The 15,602-nt window shown below is 42.7% G+C and overlaps 1 protein-coding gene across 2 annotated transcripts in view; it reads right to left on the bottom strand.

Annotated features, from left to right (window-relative positions):
* The window catches only part of AP1AR (adaptor related protein complex 1 associated regulatory protein), a 53,843-nt gene that overhangs the window by 23,577 nt on the left and 14,664 nt on the right, over window positions 1–15,602 (bottom strand). For both annotated transcript variants that reach the window (XM_083178258.1, XM_083178249.1), the window contains exons 2-4: window positions 6,384–6,432; window positions 3,585–3,611; window positions 1,718–1,743 (exon numbers count right to left, since the gene is read on the bottom strand). In XM_083178258.1, coding sequence (XP_083034384.1) covers window positions 1,718–1,743; window positions 3,585–3,611; window positions 6,384–6,432 — 102 coding nt within the window. The remainder of the gene's footprint in view (window positions 1–1,717; window positions 1,744–3,584; window positions 3,612–6,383; window positions 6,433–15,602) is intronic.

Genomic DNA, 15,602 nt, shown 5'->3' with positions numbered 1-15,602 from the left:
CTGGGCATGCAGGGACATGTCTGCTGTCAGGGACAGCAGACATCGTCCCTCTGTCACCGCGTCTCTAGACGCGGTGACAGTTACAAGTCATGACGTACATTTATGCCATGTGTCGGGAAGTACATCCCGACCATGACGTAAATGTACGTCAAATGTCGGGAAGGGGTTAACATGACAGATAGGAGCTGATTGGCTGGTTTTTTATCACTCCTAATTTTATCACTTTTCAAAGCTTGATACATATGTTCCAATGTTTCACCTTATCTTTCAAATGTGTGTACAAATTGCTCTTGGTATAAAAGTCTTATGGTGTTTGCTGAGGAAGACTTCTAAATGCATGTACTATTCAGAAATGCTGGTTAAACAGATTCAGAGAATATATCTCACCCCCAAACATATGCATAGGATTTTGGCCGAACACTAGGCTCTGTTGGGGAAATTCATATTTGCTGTCCTAAACGTCAGGGGATTTAGTTTGACATATTTAGTGTAATTTGAAAAGTTTCAGGAAGTTTGCTTCCACTATGCCCTGAGATGGACCTGCGTCACCATTGCCCATCCACTCTCCAATCACATTGCAGACATCACTGGCCATATGTTAAATACACAAAGTTCAGCCACTGTCCAATTCTTCCCAAATCCCTTACCCCTTCTAAAATGATAGCCCATGTTGAAAGAAGTTACAATACCATTACAGATCTTAGGTGTGGGGACTATGCCCTTATAATGTTATGCAATCTAGGTTTTATGCAATAGTGTGTTATCAAACTTTTTTGGGTAACTTTTGTATGCCATTTCTTTATAACATACCTAACATGTTTTTTTTCTATTTACCTTTGTATTACCTATTTACCTTTGTATTTTTCATTTGCGCCTAGGTTTCTGGATGGCTTCTCTACCCAGTCACCCTTTTTCTCCTCAGCCCCCTGTTAATGTTATTGTACGAATGTCAATTTTTATATGTTGCTATGTCTGCCTTCAGATTTTTTGTATTTTTTTTGTATGTAGAGGCCAGGTAGTGGCTTGGAGATCCATCTGACTGTGCTCTACTGTCAGCAAATTGCCTCGTTGTAGCCTACGCATCCAGATTCAGCAGACAGGAGAGGACCACCAGCAAGATGCTTGGGCCACTACCTGGTACTATATGCCCACTCCTTGTTTGAGCTGTAAACTTTAGAAGTGGAATTTTATGTGATTGTATATATTTCTTCATTAAAACTGTATTACCCTATGAAACTATCTCATTTGCATAAATCTACACATGAAACCTGTATGAAATGGTGGATACGGATAGATATGCTCTCCCATTGGGATTTCAAGCATTGTCGCATTAGTACTACTAAAGGAATCAGATGAGCCGCATGTCAATTGATTATCGTGCCCTCATTGCAAATTCTCAGCCATGCGATCAGGCCTGAATTATCCCCCCATATACCAAGATACGGGACACAGTTTTAGATTTCTTACTGCCTTGCTCGATTACTATGATCTGTAAATGATGGAACTCATTTCCTTAAGACTTACCAGCTCACCCAAGCATTTCACTAATGTCCTTTTAGTCCCTAATAAAATACAACCCAAATGCTTAGAGTTCTTCTTTGTTATGCTTATTTTGTATCTTGTGTTTGAAGAGCAAATATAAAGCACTTTGAGTCATATTGGAGGAGTGCTATAAAACGTTATTTAAAAGTTTAGTGATCGCAAACCGGCAACTCACCTTTGGCTGCTTCCTGGGCTTTCCCCCTAATAACACATAACAAAACATTTTAATACAAAGTAGAGATTTATAATGTTATTGGTGACAGCAAGTGTATATTACTATAGAGGTATATTGAACATAACACCTTCATGACTATAGCTGTTTCAATTATAAGGAAAAAAGAAAAACTAAATTATTCACACAGAAAGACAATTTGTAAAGTATATTTGTACCAATTAGGACAAGCTATATAAACGGATTTCAATTAAAAGCGTTTAAGTCCATACATCTATCATATTTAAAAGTAATACTTTATGAGTTAACACTGCTTTAAATCTCATGAACTACATACTGTACATTATGCTCCATATGAACAAATAATTTTATTGTTGCACCCTGGACAACTTATTTTGGTACTTATGTAGTATCTGGGCGCCCGATTTTAAAATCAGGTCGGAAAAATCGCATCGAATCGCATGCGATCCGATGCGATTTTCCATAGGATTCAATGTCAACATAGTCCTGTTCATTTCCCCATTATCCAAGTTGGCATAGAGTTGATGTTATAAAGCGTGGCGAGCGCAGCGAGCCACCGAGCCCGAAGCGTGGCGAGCACAGCGAGCCCGACGAGGGGCCGCGGATTACTTAAAATGTTTTCCGCTGCGCTCGCCGCGCTATATAAAATCAACTCTTAAGGTAAGGCATACAATCACAAAATCAGTCGCCCAGATACTACATAAGTACCCTTATTTTATAGACTTCCAAATCTATTTTACATGGTTTTTTTTTTTTTAAAGCTAAATTACTTCTTAACATTATGGGATAAATAACCTTTTATTTAATTTAACTATCACAATAAGTAAGCAAAAAACACTGAAAGCTTGTTCTGCCTCTGAGCGGGGAACGGTGAGTGAGCTCCCGTCAATTACTTCTGTCGGCAACCCTGCCTAATATCAAGACCCACTGGTGTGAATTATCCACATTTTCCAACAAGGGCTGATTTCAGCATTCTAAGTGTTATTCATCTTCACTACCCGCTGAGTGCAGACAGCTCGTTCCCTGCTAAAGATCTTCACAGCGGCACGTCAATTGGCGGCATGTGCGGGGTAGCTGATAGCTGTCTGCTGAGCCCTGAAATCGACACAGCGGTGAGAGTGTCAGCTTCAGCTTAATATCATCTCCTCCCGGCGCAGTGGTGAGCTTGACATTTCTACATTACCATCTCCTTCATTAAACACCCTACCATCTTCCTTCATTAAACATCCTTACCAAGCTTCTACAAAATAACTTCGTCCTCTTGCTAAAAAGAGGACTGAGAAATGCGGTAATTGTGATAAAATATTGGCCAAACTTCTTTTCTGTCTTTAATAATTTTAGGGAATATTTTCATTGTATGTTTTTTATGTGAATTATTGTTATGGGTATATACCATTATTAATACCATTTATATAATAAAACCATTTTTTATTGATAAAGCGAATCCAATGTGTGGCGCTCTCTGTGAGATATACGCAAGGGTTCTTTGCCTCTGTATATATTTTCCTGTATTGTTTTTATTCTAACAACTTTCCTGGTTGTTATAGGAGAGCAGCCCATTTATAGAATAACGTCCTATTTTAAATGTATTTGTAATACTCCCTTTATTTGCGCCTGATTGACTATTCCTGTTGTGAATAGTTAAGAGGACTTCGTATATTAGCCTGAAGCTTTCTTCTGTACTTAAAATTCCTAAAATGTACATAATACATAATTGTGGCAGGTATCTATATATTTATTCAAAGACCAATTTGAAGGCAACAAAAATATATTTTAAAGTAAAAAATATATAGTAAAAACAAACACGTATCTATCAAAATAAGCAACAATCATGAACATACATACATACCTCATCACTCTCTACAAGATTTTCAAACTAGTAAAAAAAAATAATATTACATGGTTAGCCTTAAATAAGAATTTTCTACCAGTCATTCTAAAACAAATTGTATCAATTACATAGTTGCTGTATAGGTTTTGAAATAAAATGAGGTTTATTTAAAATAAAATAGGAGTTTGTGCATGAGAAATAGAACAATTTACAAAAAAAAAAAAAAAATTAGAAAATATATGGGTTCGATTTAAAACTGCTCACAAATTATTATTTTTAAAAGGCATTTTCAAAGGGCACATTAACAAAAGCCTAAAGGAAAAATAAATGGCATAATTTTTTGGTACTTATGTAGTATCTGGGCTGCCGATTTTTTGATTGTATGCCTTAAGTTAAGGCATACAATCAGATGCGATGCGATGCGATATCGCATCGCATCGCATCCGATATCGGATGCGATGACCCGATTTTTCCATAGGAGTCAATGTTAAAATGATTCCTATGGAAAAATGGGTCCTTTTCATACCCCTACTATCCAAGTGGGCATGGAGTTGGATATAAACCTGTGGCGAGCGTAGCGAGCCACCGAGCCCGAAGCGTGGCGAGCGAAGCGAGCCCCGCGAGGGGACGGTATTCGTCCCCTCGCGGGGCTCGCTTCGCTCGCCACGCTTCGGGCTCGGTGGCTCGCTACGCTCGCCACAGGTTTATATCCAACTCCATGCCCACTTGGATAGTAGGGGTATGAAAAGGACCCATTTTTCCCATTGAATTCCATGTTAAAATGGACTCAGTCCATTTTAACATTGATTCCTATGGAAAAATCGGGTCATCGCATCGCATCGCATCGAATCGCATGGTCGCATGCGATGCGATGCGATCTCCCGATCCGACCCGATTTAGAAATCGGCAGCCCAGATACTACATAAGTACCAATTTTTTTTTTTTTTTTACACAGAACACATATTCCACAGCACTTAAGGCCCCCATAAACTATGCGATTTTGGGCCGATTCTACGCGTTTTCGTCACTTGGGCCGATAAATCGTGTGAAATCGGCCCAAAATTGCATGTGTGTGACATTCGATCCGATCCACGTCGGACGTGCAGGATGTACAATGAAGTCCGACCTCCTGCAGTGGGTGGACAGTGGCGGCTCTCAAATGAGTAGCCAGCGGGTGCAGTGGGGTGGTGCCGGTGAGAAAGCCGTGCGGCCGCGGCGGTGATCAGAACAGTGGGGCGGAGGGCGGGCGTGATCATCAGTGTGCAGTGGCGGCTGTTAGAAGCCAGACCATCATTTGACACATTATTTCAAAGTTCTGATTGGCTGAGATAGGGCACTCTCAGCCAATCAGCAGCCGCCAGGATGGAGGACGCTGATTAGCTGAGTGTGCTCACAGCTGAACCCGGGCCACCGTCCACTGCCCCCCCACCGGTACACCCACTGCACCTGCCCCACACCACCCTGCAGCTCCCCGGTTTTTTTATATGCGATTTATCACATGTAAACATCAAGTGCCATATTGTATGTGAGCCTCCAGGGGAGCTGCCGAAGGTTCGCAGGAAAATTGGGTCCGACTTGTCCTTAGGACAAGTCGGCCTAATGTATGGGGGCCTTTACAGAGCATATCTTGGGCCAGATGCACTAAGCTACAAAAGTGATAAAATGGAGAGTGATAAACGACCAACCAATCAGCCCCCTCAAAACACAGCAGGCAGGAGCTTATTGGCTTGCTGTTTATCACTCTCCATTTTATCACTTTTGAAGCTTAGTCCTCGGGTGGCCAATCCCGGAATTTGCCCCCAAAACGTCCATGATTTCAATCCCTGTATTTCGGGATTAGACTACGCATGCAGTCCAATACCGGGCAGCATCTGAGCACCCACTCAGACCCTGCCCGGCTGTTCCCGACCCAGCGTGCAGTCACTGCAGCATGATTCATAGGTGACACTGTGCAGGCCTCAGCACCGGAACCAGCTCACCGCCAGGACTCTCTCGCCGCAAGCAGCCTATCCGGCAATTTTCTTTTAGGGATGCCAATCCCGGGATTAAGCATTTTTCAATCCGATTCCTGGGGCTGAAAAAATGCTCTGGGATTGGCATCCCTACTTCGTGCATCTGGCCCCTGGTCATTAACAGTGGAGTTAATCTATATTCCCTATATTCACATGCACAAAAACACAAGCACTAGGGTTATTTTTTAAAAATCCAATTAACCTACCAGAAGGTGTTTAGATAGTGAGAGGAAACTAGATTACATAGACATTGCGTTATATCAAAACTGGATATAGGTGTGGAGAACATATTACAGTGACCCTTAATTTTCAATGCACACCGTAAATTTATGATAACACGGTAGGGAATATCAGAGCTGATGTTCCCAGATTGGGAAGTTCAAATTTGTGTTAGCAAAAACTGTACACTATTCTGAACTTTTAGGTTCTTGTTTCCCTGGCCATAATATGTACCAAAATATTAACATACCAAACTATATACATACACAATATACTGTAATTACAAAGTCAATGAAAGTTCTGCAAGGATAGAAAAGACGTGACAAATCAATTCTTATATTGATATTATGACCCAAATCCATTAAAATAGGGGTGGCCAAACCGGTCCACGATATCTACAAACATTTAATTTATTTTTTTCCAGGCCACAATCTGTAGAACGTTTCAGCACGTTTGTAAATGTGACAGTTCGTAATTACCACACCTGTACACCAGCTAGGTGCTCTGGAATACGGTTAGATCTCGAGGACCGGTTTTGACATTATTGCTTTAAAAGCATTTTGCTGGTAAACAGCTTAAAACCAACCTCAATAGTATAGTGCTCTCCCCTCGAAGCAGTTCTGAAATATTTAGATCTGTAAGAGAAACACAAAACAATTGTTAGCAAAAAGCAAGAAGTGGTGTTCCGCTTTAAAAACCCTTTGTACAAGAAAGTTTTACTGCAAATACATAATGGTGGTGTCCTAATGCAGTGCCTAATCAATGATGCCGTAACTTGGTGTTAAGGTCCAAAACCTAATGATTATGGTTAGAATCTCTGTAGAGTGGGCAATGCATTGCCTGCAGCCCATGGCTATTTACGCAGGCCACAATGCTTGGTATGTGTGACGCAGCTATTCTCTTAATCCGTGCGGCTTCCTACACACAATGCCTTCTGCATGCTTTGTTTGAACCACTCCTGCAGCAGAGGATGTTGCATGATCACTTGTACAGTTGGAGCCCCTGTCAACTTTGTTCCTTAGGTCATGGCTCACCATGGCTATCCTATTGTTCTCAGCAGCAATACAATACAGTAGGATATTAGCAGAGTAATGCCGCCCATACACGTCCCGATACGGGCGTGCGTTCCGTGCTTACCTAGCACTCATCACATCGCCTGTGCTTGCGTTGTGCATGCAATGCGATGAAAACTAAGTGCAAGCACATACTTTTTGTACTGTGCGATGAGGTGCCGCGGGAGCGCGCACCTCAAAGCACACATCGGACAGCCCGCATCGCAGCGTGTATGGGCTGCTTAATCCTATTACTCACTTAAATGAGGAGGGCTCCATCTGGGGTATGAACATCAACCATCTGAGTAAAGTGAGGGGTAAGGCCTGTAGCACACGGGGCAATTTTGGGGCTATTTTCTAAACGATCTGACTAGATTGCTTAGAAAGCAAGCAAGGATCACTCCATGTGAACAGGGTATATCGATGGCAATGCTTAGATTGCAGCATTTTGTCTATTAGCACAGACAAGACGCTGCTCCACAGGATCGATAAGAACACATCGGGGGTGCATCGCGGGTGTGCAGTGATGCATGCTGAGTGATCCGTGCTTAAGTACATCGCTCTCCTCCCTGCAACATCCCCCCCCAAACAAAAATCATCATAGTTCCTTTAAAAAAAAAAAAAAAATTAGGATGGCATTCTTTATCTATAACAGAACACATGATCAGTTAGAACACTCTCCAACCTTGTGAATTACAGCATGCTCCACTATTATCAGGAAATATACTACTTTTCATAAGGCCACAGTTTTTAAATCAATGGCAAATTAGTGACCACATGGCACAATTAATCTTCTTTGAGAGGCTCCGCCAATAAGAACGTTCTATGGAGTGATCTTAAATAAGCATGTAGAACCTTAGGGTGATACCCTATTAACCAATGCCGCTTTGGTCAATAGTCATCATCGTGCTTTTTAATTAGAGGCCAAAAATGGACCCGTGATTAGGTGAATACACATAGAATTGGAGAGAAGTCTGCTTATCAAGGATCCAAATCAGCAAGTGCATTATCTGATCTAGTCGCAAACGATGCGACCAGTCAAATACAACTGCAGGATGAGATACTTCCCACAGCTACTGCTCTCACAGGGACCTTCCAGTGGATCCTCCCCCAGAGTTTGTCACTGTGCTGATCAGTCGCATTGCAGGACATACCACCTGGCGGCTGCAGATATAAGCAGCCACATTGCAAAATGTAAAATGACCAATTGTGTACATGGGGCAGCTCCAAAGAACAGCCACTGTGATGAATCAGTGTTGAACTGGCTGGCTGCAATGTCACCAATGGTGCTGACCTGATGTTCTGATTTTAAGTTTAAATACATGTTCTTTACCTAATTCAAAAGAAACCTGACAATTGGTTAATTAAGTGGTTTAACGAAATTCTCTTCATAAATGTGCTTTAGGTTTGCAGATAATCATGTGAGGATGCTTCACTTATTTTCCCTTAAATTACAAATATAAAATTTCCAATGGCTTACTATGCAGGCAGCCATCTCCGCTCACCAAGCCCAGATCCCCCTCCCAAGCTTGCCAGGTACTGTGCCGATTAGGGGCGTGCCTTTATCTAGCGCACACAACGAGGTGAGGGTTCAGTGGCTGGCTGTCTTACAATGCCCCCTGCACTGTAACCGCGATGGTGGTGGGCTGCAGGGTTCTTTGGCAAGGGGAGCGGAGGGATATACAATACAGCTAGAGGTGATTGAAAGAAGCTGAGGGTGTAAGGGTTTGTACCTAAACCATGCTGTGTTGCTGGGGATAGAGGGAGAAGAAGCTGTGCTGCTAAATCTAACCCTACAACTCCCCCACCCCCCTTATCCCATCTGCAGCCTAAACCTAACCTACCTACCCTTCCACAGTCCACCCTGACCCTCCCTCAGCGCCAACCCTGACTATATGGCGTTTACATGTTAAGGGGGCGGAGACCCTTTTGACAGTGTGAAGTAGGGTGCGATGAATCACCTAGTATGTAATAATGAAAAAAATAATATGTGAATCTGCTTACATTATGTTTGTATCAATATGACAGTACAACAATTTTAGCATAAACCTTTGTCATGTTATTATCTTGATGCAAACCAGTTTTTTTTGTTGATGTTTATAATTTCAGTTATGCATATGCTGAGTCAACAGTCAATTAATTTTTGATGTGCAAAGCCTTCTAGGGTGGTCATTATCTACAACATCCTCACGACCGTCACTAAATCTTTTATGCCACTCAAGCACACATGCACTTGACACACAATCTGCCCTGTATGCCGTGGTTAGCACCTAGAAAATTTCAGTAGGAGTTTTGTTCAATTTTACTTTTGAACCAAGCGTTTTTATTATGTACAGGAAAAACAACTTGTTTAAACAATGACAGCAAAACAACTGTGTGAAAGGGGTAAAACTTTTGAAACCATTTTGTAATAGTCCAAGCCCCCCCCCCCCCCAATGCTTTATTAAAAAAAAAAATCCACATCTTCTATTAACAGAAACGATGTACCTTTAGATTGTACAGATGTAGCCGCGTTTTGCTCGTATGTGAGCTTGATCACTAGGTAGGTATTTCTGCTATTTATTATTTTCCTGCAGGATTTAAGATTGCGGACTCCATGCCAGAAATTCTGACAGTATACATGTTACCTATTCCCCATACAGGTATTAAATTATTGTCAGTTACTCATCTATATGCAAAAATACCTGTGACGACCCTGCTACTGTCACTTGTAAGATCTAACAGGTGTGATATTAGCCCATCAGTCTCATTCTCGCAACAAATGTATCAGTTATATACATTGTTGCAAATGCGTATGATCTACGACATAGAAAAATACTGTACACACTATGTATGCGACTATGTTATAATTCCTTGAAAAGCCAATCTACTGCAGGTGTATGAAAAAAACTGAAATTGTGATTAAAATGAGATTACTCTTAAAATAATAATTTCTTACATTGATTAAATTGTAAGACGGGATTTGCTAATCACGATTAGCCTATCTATACTCATCCTTTCTTTTATTGCATCTGCTACTACAGTGGTGAGCACAATATAGTGCATTACCATATGGGATGGGCCCAATTCTGTCCGATCTTGGCAGCAAAACCACTGAGGGCCTGACTACTACATGTGTAGGTCATCCTCAGGGAATATTGGCTTCTGTGGGTAACACTATTGCTCAAAACTACCATGCAGGAATCCTTCCTTTACCAGGCTCTCATTGGCACTGTACCCCCTCCTGCCCCCTGCTATGGTTCTTACTATCAAGGGGTACTAGGACACAGATGCAAAAAGCAGACTTGCACTACTATCTCATACCCCACATTGAGGTTATTCATCTTTCACCTGGGCACACTCAACCCACTGTTCACTGCTAAGCACACGGTTTGAAAAACAGTGGGCACTTTCTTCTATTATAATTTCTGAGTATCTCCTGTGATATACTCTATACACTGTGTGGATTGATCTATACCAGAAAGGCAACCACTCTGACCAAGGCGGTGCATGCACCCTATTTAGGGACTGCACAAAGAAGACATAGCTCTTCTACGAATCTAACCTTTACCTCAAGGTCCAGTGATATTTCCCAAAACTTCACTTTAGGTTTAGAAAAATCTGATAATATCTTATGATATCACCAGCTGCTAATTCAGTGTCAGTAACACAGCCAGTTGAATATTATGGCTCACAGGATCAAGTGCCATACCATATTGTAGCTATACACATACATACATACATACATACATACATACATACATACTGAATTATGTATCTATATGTAGTAACTGAGACCTTTTTTTTTTCAAATACTATATAAAAATGATAACAAAACTTTTTATATAAAAATTATAAGAGTGCCCCAACAAAGAGAGTCTACTTCTCTTCTTTGATACAATGTACTCACTTACTTGACTGTTGGGAGTGCCACCAACACATCTATATCAGACTCAACCGGCTTGAAATCATGAGCATTGGTCTTTCTATTATTCTCTTCAAATTAGGCCCAAAATTTTATCTGACAACTACTGTGCGGCAACACAAACCTCTGCTATGACAGCTCTACTAGATATGCCAGATGAGACGCAATATAGATCTTAGTTGCAGCTATCTGCATCCTACTCTACAACTGGGAAATCCTTCCACATGTGGATGAGTGTACAGATCTACATTAGATGTACACAGAAGTCTGAAGCGCAAGAGCAGAGAATACATTACCTGTGATGCATTTGCAATCTATATTTTCCATTTAAGGATTTTTACAATTCTTTGATAAAAAAAAATTGTGCGTTTACTTTGTATTCTTTAATGTGAATTTGTCTGTACTCACCAGTAAGAAACCTGTATAGAGTTATATTTTCTGTTTTAAAGTGCAGAAGGCACTTTCTGTACATGTAGTTAATGAAGATTGAGGTCTTCCAAACATGCAGGTCAATTTGGCCATATAGCCAAGCGACCTGCATGATAAGTGGGTCCCTGTGACGTCGCCACATAGCGGCTGATATTGTTCAATATCGCCTGCGGCTACGCCCAATATGGTTAACTATATTGTCCGAGACCCCCGTTTGCTAGTATGGGGCTTTAGATTTGGGTGGGGTGTGCAAATTAAAACCTAAATTACAGTGTAAACATAAAGCAGCCAGTATTTACCCTGCACAGAAACAAAATAACTCACCCTCACGTTGCCAGTCATCCATCTGGATAGCATCGGATTACATACCGACAGAAGGATTTGAGCAAGCCTGCATCCACTGACAATCTGCAGTTATTTTACCAAGTGGTAGTACTCCTATGTCAGCATCCCCACACCAGAACCCCAACATCAATTAGGATCCCAGCACCCCCTTTCCCAACTGCCGGGATGCAGAATGGTAAGTATGCAGGGCAGGCTAGTGTGAAGCCAGAGAAGGGGGGGTGGGGGGGGGAGATTATTAAGGGTTAGGCTGTGGGGGCAGTGAGTTAAGATTAAGTCAGCGGGGTATGGGGTTTAGGCACTAGCAGGGACGGTTAGGGTTAGGCGGAGGAGGAGGAGGGGGATAAGTATACTTCACAGGATGATACTGAGCGCTGATTGTTATTCAGTGCTGCTGCTGTGCCAATAGAGGGATTACCATAAACCCCTAGTAGTAGTAGAGAACCAAAAAAAAAGGAATAGGTACAGCACTGTACTGAATATAAAAAAAATGTAATAAAATTAATCACAGTAAAATACAATCATATAATTAATAATACACACAAGACACACACACATAAAACATGCAATCTCCTTGTTATCGTTAGAACTGGTTAGTGATTATTGAATTTGCAATTGCATATATTATATGCTCCAACTTTGAGCCAGTTAGTAGGTATTAGTATAATTGAGAGTTCAAGTCCCCACATATGTGCACATTAAATGTGGTAATACTTAATTGTAATCCAGGGGTATTGTGGCTTGTGGCATCAGCGATGAAATTCTCCGACTGTTCTCACTAGGTCATATCCGACTTCTCCTGAGGAAGCCGCTGATCGTTTTAGGCGGAGAAACGCGTTGAGGGGACCACCAGGCTGCTATTGTACCCAGCAGATTGAAAATCATCTCGGATATGACCTAGTGAGAACGGTCGGAGAATTTCATCGCTGATGCCACTAGCCACAATACCCCTGGATTACAATAAAGTATTACCACATTTAATGTGCACATATGTGGGGACTTGAACTCTCAATTATACTAATACCTACTAACTGGCTCAAAGTTGGAGCATATAATATATGCAATTGCAAATTCAATAATCACTAACCAGTTCTAACGATAACAAGGAGATTGCATGTTTTATGTGTGTGTGTCTTGTGTGTATTATTAATTATATGATTGTATTTTACTGTGATTAATTTTATTAAATATTTTTTATATTCAGTACAGCGCTGTACCTATTCCTTTTTTTTTTTATAAGTATACTTACCTGATCCCTTTCGTAATGCCACTGTCAGTGTTCTGAATGCTGGTCAGCCGTATGTATCCCATTTGGAATGGCCTCCCTGCTTAGTTCCTTAAAAAAAACTGTGTGGAAGTGCATATAGATGAGGCAGAGTGGTCACAACAAATTTGACTTCTCTTCTGTTCATTCACTTTACATTTTGTTAACTGATAAACTGAAACTATTATAGCACTTCTATTTTTTTTAAAGCATTCTTACTATGCAGCATTTTTTCCCCACACCTGCCTAAAACATTTGCACATTATTGTACATCGCCAAGCCCTCTGCATAGAACACTGGCTGATTCGTCATTGAGTAAAGGTGCCCATACACGTACCAATTACCCGGTACTTTTTGTGCTAAAATAGCTATAGGGATATCACAGAAGTAGATGGACAGTGTCTGTCTACTTCTTCATGTTTTGAACACATTTTTTATTTCCATTTTGATAAAACTGGAGTATTTATATGGAGTTGTAGCTAAGACTCCCTGAGGAGCAGGGAAGGGAAACAGGGGGATATCCCGTGTCAAACTCTCCTCACATCCAATCTGCACCCCTCTAGCCAGAACTAAGGGATCGAGAATGCATCCACCGCCCAAGCTCCCGGATCTCTCGATCTGGCACAGTAAAGAGGAAGTTGGTGATTCAGTCTGGACGCCATCATGTCGATCTGAGGAGTCCCCCACCGACGCGTGATGAGTTGGAAAACTTCTGGATTTAGGGTCCATTCTCCCGGATGAAAATCCTGGCGGTTTAGGTAATCCGCCTGCCAGTTCTCCACCCCCGGAAGGAACACTGCTGTGAGATTGGACGCATAAGCTTCTGCCCATTGCAAAATTGGACGAACCTCCTTCATTGCTGCCCTGCTCTTCGTCCCGCCCAGGCGGAAGCCAACGCTGGTCTTAACAAAACCCCCGCTGTGGAGAAGATAGTTTTTAAGGTAGTATCCAACCGCCGATCTGGCCCCTCTTTCAAGCCGACCGCCCCCGGGACTGGAAGAGTCGTCTTCTTTGAAAGCCTGGAAAGAGACACATCCGGAGTAGGCGGAGCCTCCCATTTTTCCCTGGATTCAGGGGAAAAGGGATAGAGAGACTTAATGCGAGAAGAAACTTGAAATTTCTTATCCGGAACTTTCCAGATATCTAATAGCGGGTTATCCAGCTCAGCCGAGTCTGGAAAATACACTGGCGTCTTCTGTACACGGCCAAAAATAGAAACCTGAGGCGGAGCCCGCGTCTCTTCTAGATTTAAAGTAGACCTAACTGCCCTGATAAGGCCGTCCACTCCCTGAGCGTCCTCTTCATCTAAAAACTCCTGAGGAGACTCCTGAACCTGTGGAGTTACATACTCACCATCCTCTAAAACCTCTAGGCCATCATCATCATCTGAATGATGAGGGATAGCCAAAGACACCCCTGCCTTCCTTTTGGTAGCTACCGGTGAAGGAGGCTTCCTCTGTGAAGTGCCAGCCAGTGACTGAGACAGAGAATCCACAGAAGAAATAAGTGTCCTGGCCCAAACGGGCTCCGCTGCAGCCATGCTGGAAAGCTGAGACTGCATCAGCTCCCTGTCCTTCCTAGAGGCCACCAATTCAGCAGTTAAATTAGCTAACACACTGTGAATAGGATCCACAGAAGACTGAGGAGTCTGAGGGGAAACTACAGATGCAGAAGCCTTTGATAAATCATAACAGGGAGCACAGAGTGAAACACCCTTCATGTGCTGTGTATATTGCCCCTTGCAGCTCTTGCAAGCATACAGCTTAACAGCTGCCTTGGAAGAAGTACCCTTTCCAGCCATAACTGCACAGGTGTCCCAGTAAAACACAAAGACACACAGGCTCACACTCACACACACACACCAAACACAAAACACCCCTTAGATTAAAAGCCTAGGGCCTGGGTGTCAACAGGGAGAGAGGAGCCACAAACCCTCCCAATGCGTGTGTGTGTGTAAAATCCTCCGTTACTCACAGTACCCCTGTAGAAACGGAAGACAGCGCTGACTGAAGACTGCGCAGGAAAGTGAACCAGCCTGCGGACCTCTGTAGCAGCAGTCACCTCTCCACTGGCAATGGCGTCTGTGCGGAAGAAGGACCTCCCACAAGCCACTTCTTCCCGCGCCCGCCGGAGACTGATGACATCATCGTCGCGCTGACGCTGCGACGATACTGCCCGGCCAGCGCGCTCCTCTGGCCGCCCCCCTGTATGGTGCATCGCACCTTCTGCTCTGGCTGAGGGGGAAAACGCCGTGGACCCGTAACGCTAGCTGCAAGCAGCTGCGGCGGGTCCCCGGAGCCGATGCTCCGGTGGCTGGGTACTGGAAGGGAGCTGCACGCAGTACCGACCAGACCCTCCAGAGCCTCCAACGAAGCAGGCACCCTGTTCAGGGCTGCCTGTGTCATAACTAAAAACGAATGAAAGTAAAATAAACAAATAAAAACCTAGTCTCCTGAGGAGACCTTGCCGAGGAGACCGACTCCTCCGGCACTTTTTTAAGACTGGGGTCTGGAGGGAGATAGAGGGGGGAGGAGCCAGCCACAGACGAAATTTTCACTTAAGTGCCGACTCCTCCTACGCACCCACTCTATCTCATACGTCAGTACTGCAGTGTCCCCTGCTGCGGTAGGAGAAACATGTATTCTATAACGAATTGTAGGAGTACCAGAGTTGGATCAAACACCTTAGAAACGGGTGTAGGCTGGCAGGATATCAAAAATTCAGGATGGATATATAAACTATCCGACTGATGTCTTCACCAGATTAAAATTCAAGGGGAGTACTGTGTATCTCATCAGTCAGAGAGCGCTCTCT

This window comes from Crinia signifera, chromosome 1, assembly GCF_055691185.1.
Source record: "Crinia signifera chromosome 1, ASM5569118v1, whole genome shotgun sequence".
NCBI lineage: Eukaryota > Metazoa > Chordata > Amphibia > Anura > Myobatrachidae > Crinia > Crinia signifera.
The sequence above is the reverse complement of the archived record's forward strand: the minus strand, read 5'-3'. Positions and strand labels throughout refer to the sequence as shown.